We start from the raw sequence: 19519 nt of genomic DNA, 5'->3' as shown, positions 1-19519 counted from the left end.
CTCCCACACCAGTCTTTGAGCCACGCATTTAACTCTCTAATTTTATTTGTCCTAGCCAAATTCGCTCGTGGCTCAGGTAATAATCCAGAGATTATTACCCTTGTGGTTCTGCTTTTTAATTTGGCCCCTAGCTGCTCAAACTCCCTCAGCAGAACCTCCTTCCTTGTCCTATCTATGTCATTGGTACCAACATGGACCACGACAACTGGATCCTCCCCCTCCCACTCCAAGTTTCTCTCCAGTCCAGAGATGTCCTTAACCCTGGCACCGGGCAGGCAACACAGCCTTCGGGACTCTCGCTCTCGGCTGCAAAGAACTCTATCTATCCCCCTAACGATACTATCCCCTACCACTACAACATTTCTTTTAACTCCCCCCACTTGAATGGCCCCCTGCTCCACGGTGCTGTGGCCAGGTTGCTCATCCTCCCCACAGTCCCTGTTCCCATCCTCACAGGGAGTAAGAGCCTCGAACCTGTTGGACAAGTGCAAGGGCTGCGGCTCCTCCAACACTACCTCCTGGATCCCTGTACCTGCCTCACTTCTAGTCACACCATCCTGACCCTGGCCACGGACTACATCTGAATTAATTAATCTAATTGGTATGAATACCTCGTGATACACAGAGTCCAGGTAACTCTCCCCCTCCCTGATGTGTCTCAGTGTTTGAAGCTCGGACTCCAGCTCTTCAACACGGAGCCGGAGTTCCTCGAGCAGCCAACACTTACTGCAAATGTGATCACCGTGAGCATCAATTGTGTTCACCAGCTCCCACATATTGCAGCAGCAACACATCACCTGATCTCCCATTCTATGTAATTAATTAAATTTATTAATATTATTCTTAAATAACCTCTGCCCCAATTCTAGATGGTGAATATCACACCTTAGAAACTATAAACCAAAGAGATTTAAGCTTAAAAAGGGAGAAATACTTACCAACCAATCACTTACCCGCTTTCTGGTGACGTCACACTTGGATTACTTTTTACCTCTCTCCTTCCCTCCGAGTTCCCAGACTGGAGATTGGTAAACCTTACCTTATTTTATTAGTAGAGGAATAGTGTACAAAAGCAAAGAAGTTATGCTAAAACACTGGTTAGGCCTCAGCTGAAGTATTGGCCGTGATTTTGCCAATGGGGGTGTGTTGGAGGCGGGACTGCTGCTTGTTGGGTTTTAGTCCCGCCTTGACCGACTTGTGGCCAACCCAGGCTATTTTCTCTTGATTGACCTTGTTAAACCCGCCCAGCGGGCTTAGCAGGCCAATTAAGGGGAAGCCGGTTACAGAGACCGTCAGCGTATGATGTTTCATCTGTCAAAAATTTTTGACAGATGAATTGTCATCGTTTGACACCTTTGAGAAGCTATCAAACACTGACATTCTCTGTTGTTTGGTGAGTTCTTGTATTCAAGGCTCACCAAACCTCTTTTGTGAGCAGAAAGCAGATGGCTGTTGCATCAGAGAATGCAGCAGCCATTCTGTCATCTCTGCCGTGGAGATGCCGGAGCCTCCACATCCCCAACGATTGAAACTTGCAGGAAGAAACAAAGGTAAGGAAATTTTTTCTATCAATTTTCACTCACCTCACATACTTACCTCTCCACACTTGCACCCATCACTCACCTCCACAGCACACTTTTGGACCCCTCCGATCCCCGCAGACCCACTGCTCACCTCGCTGACCCTGGCGGGGTTTCCTGACGTCGGGAAGCCTGCAGCTCTGCTGGAAAAATGGGGATAATCCTCTTAATTGCCTGTTAACTACCTGTCAACAGGCAGTTAAGTGGTTGTAATCCCCTTCCCGCCTCCAGGAGATGGGACCCGGTGCGGTTTGGGTAACTGCCTCCTGGCAAGATGGCACGGGGGCAGGATGGGTACCCGCCTCCAGATTCTGCCATTTTCCCGGCAGTCCCGCCTCCCCAGGGCTGGCAAAATCGCCCCCATTGTGTCCAATTCTGGGCACCAGACTTTTGGAAGAATGTCAAGGCCTTAGAGAGGGTGCTGAAGAGATTTACTGGAATGTAACCGGGGATGAGCGACTTCAGTTATTTGGAGAGACTGGAGAAGCTGTGGTTGTTATCCTTCGAGCAGAGAAGGTTAAGAGATTTGATAGTGCTGTTCAAAATCATGAACAGTTTTGATAGAGTAAATAAGGAGAAACTGTTTCCAGTGGCAGAAGGGTCAGTAACCAGAGGACACAGATTTATGGTGATTGGCAAAAGGTGACGTGAGGAAACTTTTTTTTTTAACACGAGTTGTTATGATCTGGAATGAACTGCCTGAAAGGGTGGAGGAAGAAGATTCAATAGTAACATTCAAAAGGTAATTGGATAAATACTTGAAGGGAAAAAAATTGCAGGGCTATGGGGAAAGAGCAGGAGTGGGATTAATTTTATAAATCTACCAAAGAGCCGGCATAGGCACAGTGGGCCGAGTGACCTCCTTCTGTGTTGTATCATTCTATGATTCTAAGTCAAATCAGGTACAGAAACTGAAATAAAGAGAGGGAAAGAAAGATTGGAATAAGAGAGAGGAATAAAAGAGACAGAAAGAAAAAGCAAAAAATTATATTTACATTTTTTATTTTTTTAAAAATCTCCAATAATAATTAAAAGCTGAAGGAATGGGATTCCACACTTGTAAAAGTTATTTTTCAGTGCCAGAGAGGTTGTTTGGCAGTATTTAAGACTCACCATGCCATTTAAAGCACAAGCTCTAACTTTTTTTGGCGAGTTTAGTTCGTACCTATGAGCTAAGTACAGCAACTCCACGCCATTTAATGCATTTGAAAGGTGACTCAGACAGCGAGATGCCATTTTCGGGACGCTTATGGAGGAGCGTCACATCTCTGACAACAACTTCCTGATTTCTGCGTTTAACTGCACATGTGCGGTTGCCGGTAGTTGCTGTCGATTTGCACATAAATAACGGTGATGGCTGTTCGCAGCAAAACTGCTATAAAATCTAGTACATAATTTGCTTCTTCTAAATTTAGGAAATTGAGTTGGACTGATGCAAATTCTAAGTTTTCCAAAAGAACAAGCCTAAAAATGTGTTTGTCTTACAAATTATTGCTTTACAATAGAGAAGATGGTTACAAAAAAAATCTAAATACATGACAGCTTACTTTTACACAGAATGGGTACCCTTTAACTTGCAGTTTTTTTCTAAAAATTCTGTTATGTGCAAGCACAGACACTCAACTACAGGGGACCCAACCGTTATAAGATAAATGCGAAAACATTTGCAAACTGCAGGAAAATGTCATGTGATCACTCATATCAGCTATTCAGTAAATGTGACAATGGGAGTGAATCTCCTACTTTGTATCGGAATTAAATTCAAATACTAACACATCACTTCATGCCATTGCTCAGTGTGTCAGAAGTTATGCTGTTGATATTGTTGCCCATTTTCTATGCCATTTAAAATTCTACATAGCATTTAATTATACAGTGCTTTACAATGCTGAAATATCCCGAAGTGCTTCACACACAACAAATTATTCTTTTAAAATGTAGTACCTGTTGTATAGACAAATTTATCAGCCATTTTGTGTGTAGCAACATCCCAGAAACAGCCAAAAGATAACTTGACCAGTTAATGCTAGTTTTTGGTAGTGTTGTTTCGGGGAGGAATGTTGGACAAGACAGAGAGAGAGTTCTTTGCTCTACCTTGAATAGTGAATCCACCTGAACGATATGACCAAACAGACAGTACATCAATGTAACATCTCTCCCCAAGAGTGGAAATCTGTCTCTTTTTTTATATTTGATTTTGGAGTTATTTAATTGCAGATGGGAAATTTGATTCTTTGATGTCAAGTGAAGCCTCAGTCTGTGTATGTAGTGCACGGAGTTGATAAGGGTTTTGTAGCAAGAGCCTTGCTAGAGTAATTTAAAAGTTTGGTTTATGAAAAGGAGTTGAAATGGCTAGATCAGACATGTTGCAGGCAAAGCTAGGCAGTTGGAGAGATGTCAAGGATCATATGCCAGAAATTTTCAAGTTTGATTCTGTTTTCATTCTTGAAGTTGTGGGCAAAATATTCTAAGCCACCTGGAAATGAAACTTCCTGAACAGACACATTTTGACAACACTTTAATTTATTCAAACCTTTTAGACAGAGGTCAAATGGTATCAAGCAATTTTTAGTTAAAATGCTACAACATAAAGAAGGTAGCAGAATTCAACCTGACCAATCCTGTAAGAAACACCATAACTAAGGCATTGAGGCTTACAAGAGCAGCTCACATTAGTACGTAAAACAAGTGTTCTATCACTGTACATCTTGAGTATTATTCCCTTATAGCAGTTTGTTGCTGATAAGCTATACATTTTGGACATGGTTATCCTAAAAGTTACATGTATATTTAAAAAAATCCTTTGTTCTTAACAAGCTGAAAATTGTTCACAGAACAGCTATAATGTTATACTCTTCCAAAAGTTGGCGTACAGCTAAATACTGAAAGAGGTTAAAAACACATTATAAAGCAAAATTTACAAATAAGTTCTCACCCCGACTAGGGGTGCGTTGTAGATCCATTGAAATGCTCACCAGCAAAGGCACACTGGAAACTCTTTATGGAATGTGAAAAATACAATCTATTAACTTGCAGTTATAGATTTAGTGCTTGCCATTAGCACAGGGTGCACAAGAACATAGTCGCACACACACAAAAATATATGCACAATGCTGCTTGAAATGCAGTAAGTGAACTTGTCAAATTTGAAAGTCTCAAGGGTACATTACTTTTTAGCTATTGGAGTATGACAATTGGTGTTGAAATTGTGTATTAGAATGGCAGTTGCTTTGCAAGTTTACATTCATCAGTAGAAACCAAGCATTCCCTCCTAGCTGTGGTTGGGGCAGAAGTTGTAGCTGTTTCTTTCCGCTTGCTTGTTACAATAATTGAGTCCTATTGCCTTTCAGAGAATGCTGACTCGCTCGCTCAGAGCCTTCATTTCTGCCTCCTCCATCTCGGTGTTCTCACTGCAGTCCGTTTTATGATTAACTAGGTGCACTGGATACTCCAAGCCATGCTGTCCAGCAAACTGTTCCCAGCGGGTATCGTCGCTCTCGTGAGTGATATAGCGTTCTCCAAATTTACACTCAAGCTCTCGTAAATCCAGCCACGTTTGGTAGTCCTTCAAAACAAAGAAAAAGAAAAGAAACAATTAGGTTGCATAGTCAACGTTGTTGTGTATGTACCTTTAAGAGAATAACTGGTCTCAGACTGCAGTACCGGCAGTGACCACCCCTGTATAAAAGGCGCTAGTGAGCCTCTGTAGTTTCAGTTTCCCGATTGACTTCAATCAGTAAAGACTTGTTTTGTTCAACTCCTGCTGTCCGTCTCTCAATCATTCACGGACATAATACTGGCGACGAGCAGATACGAACTTACCTACAGTCTGCACCACCACCTGGGATCCATTCTTGCAGCGAAGTGAGCAGAGGTCGAGGCCAGAAGGAAGAAAGAAACAGTAGAAACGGGCGTTGACCGTGGGCATCCGCCCCTGTGTTAGCGGAGTTGAAGATTGCTGAAGAAGCTGTCGAAAGCGGGGCCTGGTTCCTGTCGACGGTGCTTCAGCTAATCGGGCTGGTGGCAGGTAGTACACTGATCCTTCCTGGGCTGCGGCGTTCGCGAACTCGAGCGGGTGGCTTGCAACGGGGCCGAGCAGCGTTGTCGGGAAGAGGAGAGAGAGAGGGTGGAGCACACAGGGCGCGGCCGGTGCTACGAAGCCGGGCTGCGAATAGACCCGAGAAGAGGGAGGCAAGAGTCCCACAGGGTTGTTCCACGATGGGAAAATAATAAAAAAAGAAATATTAAACGCGCAAGAAACCGCGAGGAGCTGCAGGTTGCAACGGGAACCACGGAAAGCAGCGCTAGCAACAGCAGGGAAGAAGGCAAAGCGCGGGAGGCGCCATCTTAATCAGCGGGGAAGAAGGCAAAGCGCGGGAGGCGCCATTTTGTTAAATCGGGGAAGAAGGCAAAGCGCGGGAGGCGCCATTTTAGATTTTCAAGATGCCGAAGACTGACTGTATCACTGCCTTTGATAATACAATAGAGGACTGGACCATGTATGTGGAAAGAGTCGAGGTATATTGCGAGGCAAACGAAATAGCCGATGAGAAAAAGGCATCGGTATTGCTAAACTTAATGGGCGCTAGAACGTACGGCCTATTGCGGGACCTGATTACTCCAGCCAAACCGAAGGCGAAGAGTTTTAACGAAATTGTTGCTGTCCTACAGGAACACCTAAACCCTGCACCGCTGTTGATAGCAGAAAGATTTAAATTCCACAGGAGAACTCAGCATAAAGATGAGAGCAATGCTGAGTACCTTACGGAACTACGCAAGCTATCAAAGCACTGCCAGTTCGGAGCAGGACTGGCAGATACCCTACGGGACAAATTTGTCTGTGGACTCCTGAGTGAAGGAACACAGAAGAAGTTACTCTCAGAGAAAGAGCTGACGCTAGATAAGGCTTTCAGCGTGGCAGTATCGTATGAAGCAGCAGCCAGGGGAGCTGCGGAAATTCAACAAAAGCCACAGGAATACGGCACCCACGAAATGACACGGAGATTTGCAAAATGTTATCGCTGCGGCAGAACTAACCATGACCAGAAGGACTGCTGGTCCAAAGACAAAATATGCAGGCAATGCGGAAAGATGGGACACATTGCACGAGTTTGCAGGTCTGGGAAGAAGACCAGCGACAACAAAAAGGCTACTAAGGAACCGTACAAGAAAGTACAAAAGATGACGGACAGTAGTTCCGAAGACCAGATGAGCGATAGTGAATCCGGGAACAGGAGACTAAGCTGTCTCAAACTCCACAATGTAATCGCAAAAGAGGATCACCGAACCATTTGGGTCACCCTCACGATAGCAGGGTCCCAAGTTAAAATGGAATTGGATACAGGATCAGCGCTAACCGTCATGAATCGACGAGACTACGAGCGGCTATTCTCACACATACCCTTGAGAGAGACATCCATCGTCTTGACGACGTATACGGGGCAAAAACTATACCCCAGAGGAAAAATAAGGGTGCCTGTCGAATACAACGGCAAGAAAATACGGAAATTGTATCTCTACATACTGCAAAATGGTGGACCACCGTTATTGGGACGTGAATGGATCAGGAAGATAAGCTTAGATTGGCACTCCATTCATGCAATGACGGTGGACGGTAAAAAAGATGACGACGTCACTCCTGGACGATTGTCAACAATCTTAGCTAACGCCAAAGAGGTATTTCAACAAGAACTGGGCACTCTTAAAGGCGTAACCGCCTCGATAAACATAGAAGAGAATGCAATCCCAAGTTTTTCAAAGCAAGACCGGTACCATATGCAATTCGCCCAGCCGTCGAGGCAGAGCTGGAGAATCTGGAGAAGGCAGGCGTGTTGTCTAAGGTCGACTGGAGCGAGTGGGCGACACCCATCGTTCCTGTCATGAAGAAAACGTTAAGCAATAAGACTGAGGAGCCAAGGAAGGTTTGCATCTGTGGGGATTTCAAGGTGACGGTGAACCCAGTCCTTCACACAGTACAATATCCTCTTCCAAGGATAGAAGACATCTTCGCCTCACTGTCTGGAGGGAAGCGTTTTACAAAAATTGACCTAGCACAAGCATCTTTGCAGATGGAGGTTGAAGAATCCTCTAGGAAGTATCTCACGATAAACACTCACAAAGGTCTTTACCAGTATCATCGATTGGTATTCGGAGTAGCATTGGCTCCGGCGATATGGCAGAGCGATGGAACAAGTCCTGCAAGGGATTCCGGGGACTCAGTGTTACTTGGACGACATCCTTGTGACAGGTGAAGATGACAGTGAACACCTTAACAACCTAGAACAGGTGCTCACTAGACTACGGGAACATGGGCTACGAGCCAACCGCCCCAAGTGCGAGTTTTTTAAGAAACAGATATCGTATTGTGGCCACGTGATTGATGAAGAGGGGTTACATAAGTCCCCTGACAAAATTGAAGTGGTTGTTAAGGCCCCAGCGCCTGAAAATGTGTCGCAACTGAGGTCATTCCTCGGATTGGTGAATTACTACCATAAGTTTTTGCCGAATTTGTCGACAATTCTGCACCCACTGAACGCCCTGCTACGAACGGGAGTAGCATGGAAATGGAGCAATGACTGTAAGCGGGCCTTTCAGAAGAGTAAGGACTTAATCACTTCAAGAGAAGTATTGGCTCACTACAACCTAGCATTGCCGATCAGACTGGCGTGTGATGCGTCTCCCTACGGCATTGGGGCGGTAATGTCACGTAAATTCCTTGATGGTTTAGAGAGGCCGATAGCTTTTGCGTCACGCTCGTTAACTTCTGCCGAGCGTAACTACGCCCAGATTGACAGAGAGGCCCTCCGCCTAGTGTGGGGGGTGAAGAAGTTCAATCACTACCTGCACAGTCAAAAATTTACTCTACTAACCGATCATCAACCTCTTGTCTCCATTTTCAACCCTCAGAAGGGCGTACCGATAATGACAGCACAACGGTTGCAGAGGTGGTCCCTTTTCCTAGGGGCACACCAATATGACATCAAGTACAAAGGAACTAAACAGCATAGGAATGCTGATGGATTGTCACGCCTACCGTTGCCGACGGTGGAAGAAGAGGACCTTGCAGTGGATCCAATGGAGTTATTCCACTCGACCATAGTCGAATGTCTCCCTGTGACGAATGCAAACATAGAAAAGGAAACACGGAATGACCCGACACTATCACGGGTCTATGATTTAACGGTGAAGGGATGGCCAGCACATGGCGAACCACTGCTGCCAGCATTCTCGCCGAGAAGAGAACAGCTGTCAGTGTGCAGAGGAACCTTGATGTGTGGATCCAGAGTAGTAATTCCACCTAAGTTGACGGATAGAGTGCTCAATGAGCTTCATGAGGGTCATCTGGGTGGGGTAAAAATGAAGAACTTAGCCAGAGCGTTTGTGTGGTGGCCGGGAATTGATAGAGAAATCGAAGAGATGACCAAGAGCTGTACAGGATGCCAGAAGGTCCAAAACGCCCCACCACAAGCTCCTCTACATCCATGGGAGTGGCCCTCATCTCCATGGCAAAGGCTGCACATTGATTTTGCTGGTCCCTTCATGGACTCGATGTTTTTAATTGCGGTGGATGCACATTCAAAGTGGCCAGAGGTAATAAAAATGTCCTCAGCCACCACGGAAAAAACTATCACAGTTTTACGAACCATATTCGCCAGGAATGGGCTGCCTGAACAGATTTGCTCTGACAATGGACCATAGTTTGTGTCTGAAGAGTTCCGGAGGTTCTTAAAGAACAATGGTGTTAAGCATTACACATCTGCCCCATATCATCCAGCCACTAATGGATTGGCCGAGAGGTTTGTCCAAACATTCAAGAAGGCTATCAAGGCAATGTGTAATGAAGATATACCCCTACAGCACAAGGTGGACAACTTCTTGTTTGCCTACCGGAATGCGACACATGCGGTTACCAACCAAACTCCAGCCATGATGTTCTTCAATCGAAGACTACGATGCCGCTTGGATTTGGTTAAGCCAAATGTCCGAAGAGATGTGGAGAACAGGCAGTTTCAGAATATGAATGAAAGGCTGACCAGGAGTTTCAAGATAGGTCAACCAGTTTTGGCCCGGGACTACCGCACTGAGAAATGGCAGCCAGGAACGATTTGTACACGGCAAGGACCTCTCATGTATACCGTGGACGTTGGAGAGAGCATTGTAAGACGCCATGCTGACCAGATTCTAGAGTCACTGGAAAACGTCAACTCCACACCATGATCTGATACACCTGGCAATGAAATCGACGTACCAATTGCAGCTACTGCAGAATCGGTGATATTGGAAGCAGATGAACCAAACAACGACATTGATCCCGACTCAACCTTGCCAGAAGAACCTGATACCCCAAAGAGGCGTTATCCAGACAGAATCAGGAAGCCTCCTCCAAGACTGAACTTATAATTGCTTAAACTTAACCAATGTATCTAGCAACCGTAATTGTGATTGTAATTAGTTATCATTTAGTTGTTAAATGAATGTTATGTACTGTTTATCTAAAAGTGGAGGCATTGTTGTGTATGTACCTTTAAGAGAATAACTGGTCTCAGACTGCAGTACCGGCAGTGACCACCCCTGTATAAAAGGCGCTAGTGAGCCTCTGTAGTTTCAGTTTCCCGATTGACTTCAATCAGTAAAGACTTGTTTTGTTCAACTCCTGCTGTCCGTGTCTCAATCATTCATGGACATAATAAACGTGTTGCTGTTTACTGAGTTTACACACACATAAAACCTTTAGGTAGACTGTTACCAGCTTTATCTTTTTCATTAACACTATGGGGATTTTTTGGACCATTGTTCTGCAGAAAGGGTTTGGAAAAGAATTACATTTAAATGTTTGTTTTTTAAAGCAAAGTACACTCACACAATTTAAAAACAAAAAAAACAAAAGGTGGTTAAAATGCTAATGAGCTAGGCATTGAAGCTGTTTTCCAAACACTGGAAACAGTAAGCAATGTTTTAACCTGTCTCAGTAATTGATAAACATCTTGCACCCACTGTGTTGGGAAGTCTCTGGTCCTGCATTCAGCAGGCGTTCTTTGGCATAGGGCAACCCCTCTGGTTGTGTACAGATGGGTTTAAAATAGGGACAGAAACACATGCTGACAGGTTTTTAAACAGACAGCTGTTAGGGCAGGCTCAGGCAGAGACAGTTCGGGTGCAGGAGGGTTATTTTGCTTAAGTCAAACACGATGGCCATCAATGTGAGAAGCACAGCATGTTCATTATTTTGTATTACTATACTTTGGTAAGTTTCTTTTTATTTGTTTATGGGATGTGGGCTTTGCCGGCAAGGCCAGCATTTATTGCCCATCCCTAATTGCCCTTGAGAAGTTGTGCTGATTAAATTAAGTGAGTCTAATCATAACTATGGCCTGCATGAGAAATAAAACAGCTTAATGATTCATTCTATCCTCGTCTCATTGAGGGATTAACAATCTGCCTAGTAAACGATTGGAGGAGCACAGGTGGGAGCTGTAATGTATGTACCTTTAAGGGGAGAACTACTTTTTACAGCTCCTGTATACTGTAGTACCGGCAGTGACCACACCTGTATATAAACCCTGAGTAGTGATCTGTATAGTTAGTTCTAGAGTAACCCTCATTCAGTAAACACCTGTTGATCGTTCCCTGCAGTCTTTTGTCTGATTATTGAAGGACACAACATTAAGATACACAGATCTAACATTGGCGACGACGCAGATTTGAACCTACCTGCAACTCTGCATCACCTCGCAGGGATTTGCTCCTGGAGAACAGTGGAAGGAGGTCGAGTCCAGAAGCACGGGCGTCGACCACGGGCAACCGCCCAGTCATCCAGCGGAGATTTGAGCATCGCAGGGGAGGCTGTCGAGAGCCATGCTTGGCTTTCCAGTCACGGTGGTCCAGCGAAACGGGCTGGCAACAGGTACTGCGCAGACCCTTCCCGGACAGCGGCGGCTAGAGCCGACCGAGCGGCACAGAAAAAGGCCGAGCAGCATCAACGGGGAGAGAGGCGAGAGAGAGCAGAGCGCAGCCGGTGTTCAAGGGCCGAGTCACAAAGCAGGAAATGGGCTTAAAGACTGACGAAGAGATTAAGAACAGAAACATGCCTGGCCTGGCCTGCTGTTTGATGTCAGACTGACATTGCATTTGCTTGAAAAATACTATGGCACCAAGATTTAAAATGATTGGCTCTCAATGCAGAAAGAGGTAGAATAATGAGAAAAGAAGGAAAAAGAACAAAATCGTCCAAATGAAAAGCAGGGCATTCTGAAGGGGGAGGGTGAATAGTCAGAGGTCGTTGTAATGTATATACCTTAAGGGAGAGAACTACTTTTTACAGCTCCTGTATACTGTAGTACCGGCAGTGACCACACCTGTATATAAACCCTGAGTAGTGATCTGTACAGTTAGTTCTAGAGTAACCCTCATTCAGTAAACACCTGTTGAATCGTTCCCTGCAGTCTGTTGTCTGATTATTGAAGGACACAACATTAAGATACACGGACTTAACATTGGCGACGAGGCAGATTCGAACCTACCTGCAACTCTGCATCACCTCCCAGGGATTCGCTCCTGGAGAACAGTGGAAGGAGGTCGAGTCCAGAAGCACGGGCGTCGACCACGGGCAACCGCCCAGTCATCCAGCGGAGATTTGAGCATCGCAGGGGAGGCTGTCGAGAGCCAGGCTTGGCTTTCCAGTCATGGTGGTCCAGCGAAACGGGCTGGCAACAGGTACTGCGCAGACCCTTCCCGGACAGCGACGGGCTAGAGACCGACCGAGCGGCACAGAAAAAGGCCGAGCAGCGTCGACGGGGGGGAGAGAGAGGGCAGAGCGCACAGGGCGCAGCCGGTGTTCAGGACCGAGCGGCATCAACGGGGGAGAGAGGCGAGAGAGAGCAGAGCGCAGCCGGTGTTCAAGGGCCGAGCACCGTCAACGGGGGAGAGAGGCGCGCAGGAAAACGCGAGGTGCTGCCATTGCCACGAGGACCGCAGAGAGCGGCGTTGGCAGCAGCACAGGAACAGCACACGAAACCCACAGGGCGTCGCCATTTGCCACGAGGACCGCCGAGAGCGGCGTTGGCAGCAGCGCGGGAGATGCCATTTTAAGCTGCAGCGGGGAAGAAAGGAAAGCGCGGGAGACGCCATTTTAAGCCAGTCTAACCACACCCAAAAATGCCGAAGAGTGGCAGTATCACAGTGTTCGACAATGAAGTCGAAGATTGGATGACATATGTCGAACGCATAGAAGTATACTGCAAGGCGAATGAAGTGCCAGATGACAAGAAAGCGCTGGTATTGTTGAATTCAATGGGTGCAAAAACGTATGGCTTACTACGAAACCTAGTAACCCCAGAGAAGCCAGTAGAAAAGGATTTTGAAAACATAGTGTCAATCCTACAGGACCACTTAAACCCCACACCGCTGCTGATAGCAGAAAGATTTAAGTTTCACAAAAGGAACCAGCATAAAGATGAAAGTAATGCTGAGTATTTAACGGAACTGCGCAAGCTATCGAAACACTGCCAGTTTGGAACGGGACTAGCAGATACTTTAAGGGACAAGTTTGTGTGTGGGCTTCAAAGTGAAGGAACCCAGAAACGGCTTCTATCAGAAAAGGATCTTACGCTGGACAAGGCTTTCAGCATTGCAGTATCACACAAAGCAGCCGCACGGGGCGCTGCAGAGATACAACGGAGACCGCAAGAATATGGCACAAATGAAATGTCATACAGAACAGTGAAGTGCTATCGCTGCGGCAGAACAACACACGACCATAATGATTGCTGGTTCAAGGACAAAGTGTGCAGACAGTGTGGAAAAGTAGGATACATAGCAAGAGTCTGCAGGTCGGGAAAGAAAACCAGCAGCAAGAAATCTCCACAGGAGAAGTACAAGAAGGTGCATAAGGTGACGGAGAGTAGTTCAGACGAACAGAAAAGTGATACAGACTCCAGAAGCAAGGAGCTGGGTTGTCTGAAACTACATAATGTGATCAAAATGGAGGATCACCAAACTATCTGGGTCACGCTCAAGATAGCAGGAGTCCAAGTGAAAATGGAATTGGACACAGGATCAGCCCTAACAGTCATAAACCGAAGGGACTACAAGCGGCTATTCTCACATATACCCTTGAGAGATACAAAGATTGTCTTGAAGACGTACATGGGGCAAAAAGTCTACCCCAAAGGAAAAATAAGGGTGAACGTTATGTATAATGGCAAGGAAACACCAAAAATGGACCTATATGTATTGCCAGATGGAGGACCACCACTACTAGGACGTGAATGGATCCGGAAGATACAGCTAGATTGGCATTCCATACAAGCACTGACTGTAGATGCCAAAAAGGATGACGACGTCACACCTGGACGACTGTCAAAAATGCTAACTGATGCACAAGAAGTGTTCCAGCAGGGACTCGGAACACTAAAAGGCATAACAGCGATGATCAAAATAGAGGAAAATGCAAGCCCAAAGTTTTTTAGGGCCAGACCGGTACCTTATATGATCCGCCCAGCCGTCGAAGCAGAGCTGGAAGGTTTGGAACGTTCAGGAGTACTGTCCAAAGTGGAGTGGAGCGAGTGGGCTACACCCATCGTTCCTGTAATGAAGAGGTCGTTGAGTAATACGCCTGGAGAACCAAAGAAGGTTCGCATCTGTGGGGACTTTAAGGTGACAGTGAACCCAGTCCTTCACACGGTACAATATCCGCTTCCGCGGATTGAAGATATTTTTGCCTCGCTATCTGGAGGGAAACGCTTCACTAAGATTGATCTGGCCCAGGCGTACCTGCAAATGGATGTAGAAGAAGCCTCGAAACAGTACCTCACGATCAACACGGTCTCTACCAATACAACCGGCTGGTGTTCGGGGTAGCATCAGCTCCGGCTATTTGGCAAAGGGCAATGGAACAAGTCCTGCAAGGGATTCCAGGGACCCAGTGTTATTTGGACGACATCCTGGTCACGGGCGAAAATGACAGTGATCACCTCGCCAACCTGGAGCAGGTGCTCACTAGATTGAAGGAATATGGGCTCCGAGCTAATCGCCAGAAATGCGAGTTTTTCCAGAAGCAGATCTCGTATTGTGGCCACGTTATTGATAAAGAGGGGTTACATAAGTCCCCTGAAAAGATTGAGGCAGTAGTCAAGGCTCCAGCACCGGAAAATGTGTCACAACTGAGGTCATTCCTCGGGCTGGTGAGCTACTACCATAAGTTCTTGCCGAATTTGTCTACCGTACTACACCCACTGAACACCCTACTGCAAACGGGGGTACCATGGAAGTGGAGTGACGAATGTAAACGAGCTTTCCAGAAGAGCAAAGCATTGATCACATCAAAAGAGGTGTTGGCTCATTTCAACCCAGCACTACCAATTCGGTTGGCGTGTGATGCATCACCCTATGGCATTGGAGCGGTGCTGTCGCACAAATTACCGGACGGCTCGGAGAGGCCAGTCGCCTTTGCGTCTCGGTCACTAACCTCAGCCGAGCGTAACTACGCCCAGATTGACAGGGAGGCCCTCAGCCTAGTGTGGGGAGTGAAAAAGTTCAGTCACTATCTGCACGGGCAGAAGTTCACCTTGCTGACTGACCACCAACCACTTGTCTCCATCTTTAATCCAAAGAAGGGCGTTCCGGTGATGACTGCGCAATGGCTACAAAGATGGTCCCTTTTTCTCGGGGCGCACCAATATGAAATCGAGTATAAGGGCACGAAACAGCATGGAAACGCTGATGGGCTATCACGCCTGCCACTGCCTACTGCGGGGGAAGCACCAGCAGTGGATCCTGTCGAAATATTTCATTCGACTATAATTGAATGCTTGCCAGTAACTAACGCTGGTATAGAGAAGGAGACCCGAAATGACCCGACGCTGTCTCGGGTATATGATTTGACGGTGAAGGGATGGCCAGCACATGGCGACTCACTGTTGCCAGCATTCTCATCCAGAAGAGAACAGCTGTCAGTATGCCAGGAGACCTTGATGTGTGGATCCCGAGTGGTAATTCCACCCAAGTTAAGGGAGAGAGTGCTCAATGAGCTTCACAAAGGTCATCTGGGAGGGGTGAAAATGAAAAGCCTTGCTAGGGCTTATGTGTGGTGGCCGGGGATCGATCAGCAAATCGAGGACCTGACAAAGAGCTGCTCAGGATGCCAGAAGGTCCAAAATGCACCACCACATGCCCCTCTACACCCATGGGAGTGGCCCTCATCTCCATGGCAACGGGTACATATTGATTTTGCTGGTCCATTCATCGACTCAATGTTTTTAATAGCTGTGGATGCGCACTCGAAATGGCCTGAGGTGATCAAAATGTCCTCCACCACCACGGAGAAAACTATTGCAGTCCTACGGACCATTTTTGCCAGGAACGGCTTGCCAGAGCAGATTTGCTCTGATAACGGACCACAGTTTGTGTCCGAAGAGTTTCGAAGATTTATGAAAAGGAATGGGGTAAGGCATTATACATCCGCCCCGTATCATCCAGCCACAAATGGATTGGCTGAGAGGTTCGTACAAACCTTTAAAAAAGCAGTAAAGGCCATGTGCGATGACGGCATTCCACTGCAGCATAAGGTGGACAATTTCCTGTTAGCCTACAGAAATGCGACACATGCAGTCACCAACCAGGCCCCGGCCATGATGCTCTTTAACCGAAGGTTGAGATCTCGTCTGGATTTGCTCAGACCAAATGTACGAAGAGATGTTGAGAGTAAGCAATTCCAGCACATCAATGAGAAACCGACAAGGAGCTTCAATGTAGGGCAACCAGTCTTGGCCCGCGACTACCGAACAGAGAAATGGCAACCAGGAACGATATGCACACAGCAGGGGCCACTAATGTACACAGTGGATGTTGGGGAGAACATTGTGAGACGCCATGCTGACCAGATCCTAGAGTCACAGGAACGAGTCAACCCCATGTCTCGGCCATACGTACCTGGTGAGGAACCCGACGTACAGGTCGCATCTACCTCAGAAACAGTAGCATCGGAAGCTGATGAACCAACCGATGACAGGGGGCCAGAATCGCCTCCGCACCAAGAGCAAGACACTCGGGAAAGGCGCTATCCAGAAAGGATCAGGAAGCCTCCCCAAAGACTGAATTTATAAATAGACTATTTTCAGCTAATGTTGCATGTTAAAAGTGTTAATTGTAATTAGTTTGATATTTAATTGTTAAATGAGTGTTATGGTACTGTTAATCTAAAAGAGGAGGAATTGTAATGTATGTACCTTTAAGGGGAGAACTACTTTTTACAGCTCCTGTACCGGCAGTGACCACACCTGTATATAAACCCTGAGTAGTGATCTGTATATTTAGTTCTAGAGTAACCCTCATTCAGTAAACACCTGTTGATCGTTCCCTGCAGTCTTTTGTCTGATTATTGAAGGACACAACATTAAGTTACACGGATCTAACAGGAGCTTGTGTGAAAGACATGATATCCAGTATGTATGTCAAGGGGGATGCATTGTTGCATCACCTGTGTTATGCTATCGCATAAGTAGATATTGGGCAGTGAGGGTGTGAAATTTGTCTTGGGCAGTCGTATAAAATGAGCAATAGCAAATCAGCAGCCTGTTTTAAACTGCCCAATTTTGCTTTCTATTGTAATCAATGGGAAATAAATGAGGGTGGAGTGTAAACCGAGCTGCAGATTCACTATCTTCTGTTTTGTGCTACCGCCCAAGACAAATGTCACCCCCTGTGAGTCCACTCCAGAATGTAAAAGACATGGAACCACTTATGTGTGCAACTGATGCCAATGAACCCAAAAAGTTATCTACAGCAAATCCAAATTTGCAACAATTACATTAAAATCGATTTGTACAAATGGTTTTAAAAACCTAGTTACAGTACAAATATTAATTAAAAAAAAAAAAAATGTATTCATTGATGGGATGTGGGCATCGCTGGCTGGCTAGGCCTGCATTTAGTGCCCATCCCTAATTGCCCTTGAGAAGATGGTGGTGAGCCGCCTTCTTGAACCGCTGCTGTCCATATGGTGTAGGTACACCCACAATGCTGTTAGGAAGGGAGTTCCAGGATTTTGGCCCAGCGACAGTGAAGGAACGGCGATACAGGTCCAAGTCAGGATGGTGTGTGGCTTGGAGGAGAACTTGTAGGTGGTGATGTTCCCATGCGTCTGCTGCCCTTGTCCTTCTAAGTGGTAGAGGTTGCGGGTTTGGAAGGTGCTGTTGAAGGAGCTTTGGCGAGTTGCTGCAGTGCATCTTGTAGATGGTACACACTGCAGCCACAGTGCGTCGGTGGTGGAGGGAGTGAATGTTGAAGGTGGTGGATGGAGTGCCAATCAAGCGGGCTGCTTTATCCTGGATGGTGTCGAGCTTCTTGAGTGCTGTTGGAGCTGCACTCATCCAGGCAAGTGGAGAGTATTCCATCACACTCCTGACTTGTGCCTTGTAGATGGTGGAAAGGCTTTGGGGAGTCAGGAGGTGAGACACTCGCCGCAGAATTCCCAGCCTCTGGCCTGCTCTTGTAGCCACAGTATTTATATGGCTGGTCCAGTTCAGTTTCTGATCAATGGTAACCCCCAGGATGTTGATAGTGGGAGATTCAGTGATGGTAATGCCATTGAATGTCAAGGGGAGATGGTTAGAGTCTCGCTTGTTGGAGATGGTCATTGCCTGGCACTTGTGTGGTGCGAATGTTACTTGCCACTTGTCAGCCCAAGTCTGAATGTTGTCCAGGTCTTGCTGCATATGGACACGGACTGCGTCAGTATCTGACGAGTCTCGAATGGTGCTGAACAGTGTGCAATCATCAGCGAACATCCCCACTTCTGACCTTATGATGGAGGGAAGGTCATTGATGAAACAGCTGAAGATGGTTGGGCCTAGGACACTGCTCTGAGGAACTCCTGCAGTGATGTCATGTGATTGAGATGAATGACCTCCAACAACCACAGCCAACTTCCTTTGTGCTAGAGCAAGGATGACAACCAGGACAGTAGTGGTCCTGATAGAATACAAGATTGGACGGACCCACAATATATACCTGGGCACGTATATGCACTCACTCTTATTGCATAAGGGGGCTAGCTGTGTGTTAATAACATCCTAGCTGATTTAAAGTTATAAAATGAGAAGGGACTAGGTCCAAACACAAAATGCAGTTCAGTCTGCAAAGTCTGGTTCCCAGCTATGGCTTGATGAGGATTAACAAAAATGAAATGAAAGCAATTCAATTTAAAAGAAAACATTGACAAACCATTGCATTCTTGAATCTTTGTATTAGGCTGGGGGGGACTGTTCTGGATGATGCAGGAGCATCTTTCAAGATCAGCTTAAGAAATGACAAATTGTGCAGAATTTCTGACTGACTATCCTAAAGAATTACAGAAAAAATATAATCTCACCTGCAACCAGGGATGACTGAGAGACTTGTCCACACTAAAACGTTTCCTCATTTTTACTTGCAATAGGTTATTGATGACATCAATAGCTGGAACATAAAAAAAAAATCAAAGGTCGTGCACATTTTAAATCCAGAAATATAATTTAGATTCCAAAGCTAAGTTTGTCAATGAAAACAGCAAGTGCATGCAAACAAAATAAAGCTTATCTGAAGGGTCAAGTACTGGCTCTGTGAACTTGACCCTGGGGCTACAGATTTCAAAAGCTATCCATCATCATCATTCAGCTGAATGAACAATCACAAAAAAAGCATACACATTTGACATGAATTATAAAGGCCGTTTACAAATGCTTTGGCAGACACAAGCAATTCCGTTTACCAGTGTGATTGCTACTTAGTGCAGTAGTTTGTTCTCAAGTTACACTGAGGTATTATGAAACAAAAATATGCTAATCAGAAAGTTAAACATTAACTCTGACATAAATGAAAAATGTTGAGGTACACGGGGTTTGAATTTTAACTTACTATTCTGAAGGTGAACGCAGTTATACATGAAAGTAAAAACAAAACTG

The 19519-nt window shown here is 45.9% G+C and overlaps 1 protein-coding gene across 1 annotated transcript in view; it reads right to left on the bottom strand.

Moving 5' to 3' along the window:
* Window positions 1–4085: 4085 nt before the first annotated feature.
* prkd1 (protein kinase D1) overlaps window positions 4086–19519 on the bottom strand; it is a 576249-nt gene continuing 560815 nt past the window's right edge. Inside the window, exons 17-18 of the mRNA XM_086003420.1 lie at window positions 18949–19034; window positions 4086–5145 (exon numbers count right to left, since the gene is read on the bottom strand). Of these exons, the coding sequence (XP_085859546.1) occupies window positions 4927–5145; window positions 18949–19034 (305 nt within the window). The 3' untranslated portion in view covers window positions 4086–4926. The remainder of the gene's footprint in view (window positions 5146–18948; window positions 19035–19519) is intronic.

This window comes from Somniosus microcephalus, chromosome 12, assembly GCF_052327205.1.
Source record: "Somniosus microcephalus isolate GS21.2 chromosome 12, FLI_Smic_1.0, whole genome shotgun sequence".
Taxonomy (NCBI): Eukaryota; Metazoa; Chordata; class Chondrichthyes; order Squaliformes; family Somniosidae; genus Somniosus; species Somniosus microcephalus.
Note: the sequence above shows the minus strand (reverse complement) of the source record. Positions and strands in the feature narration are given on the sequence as shown.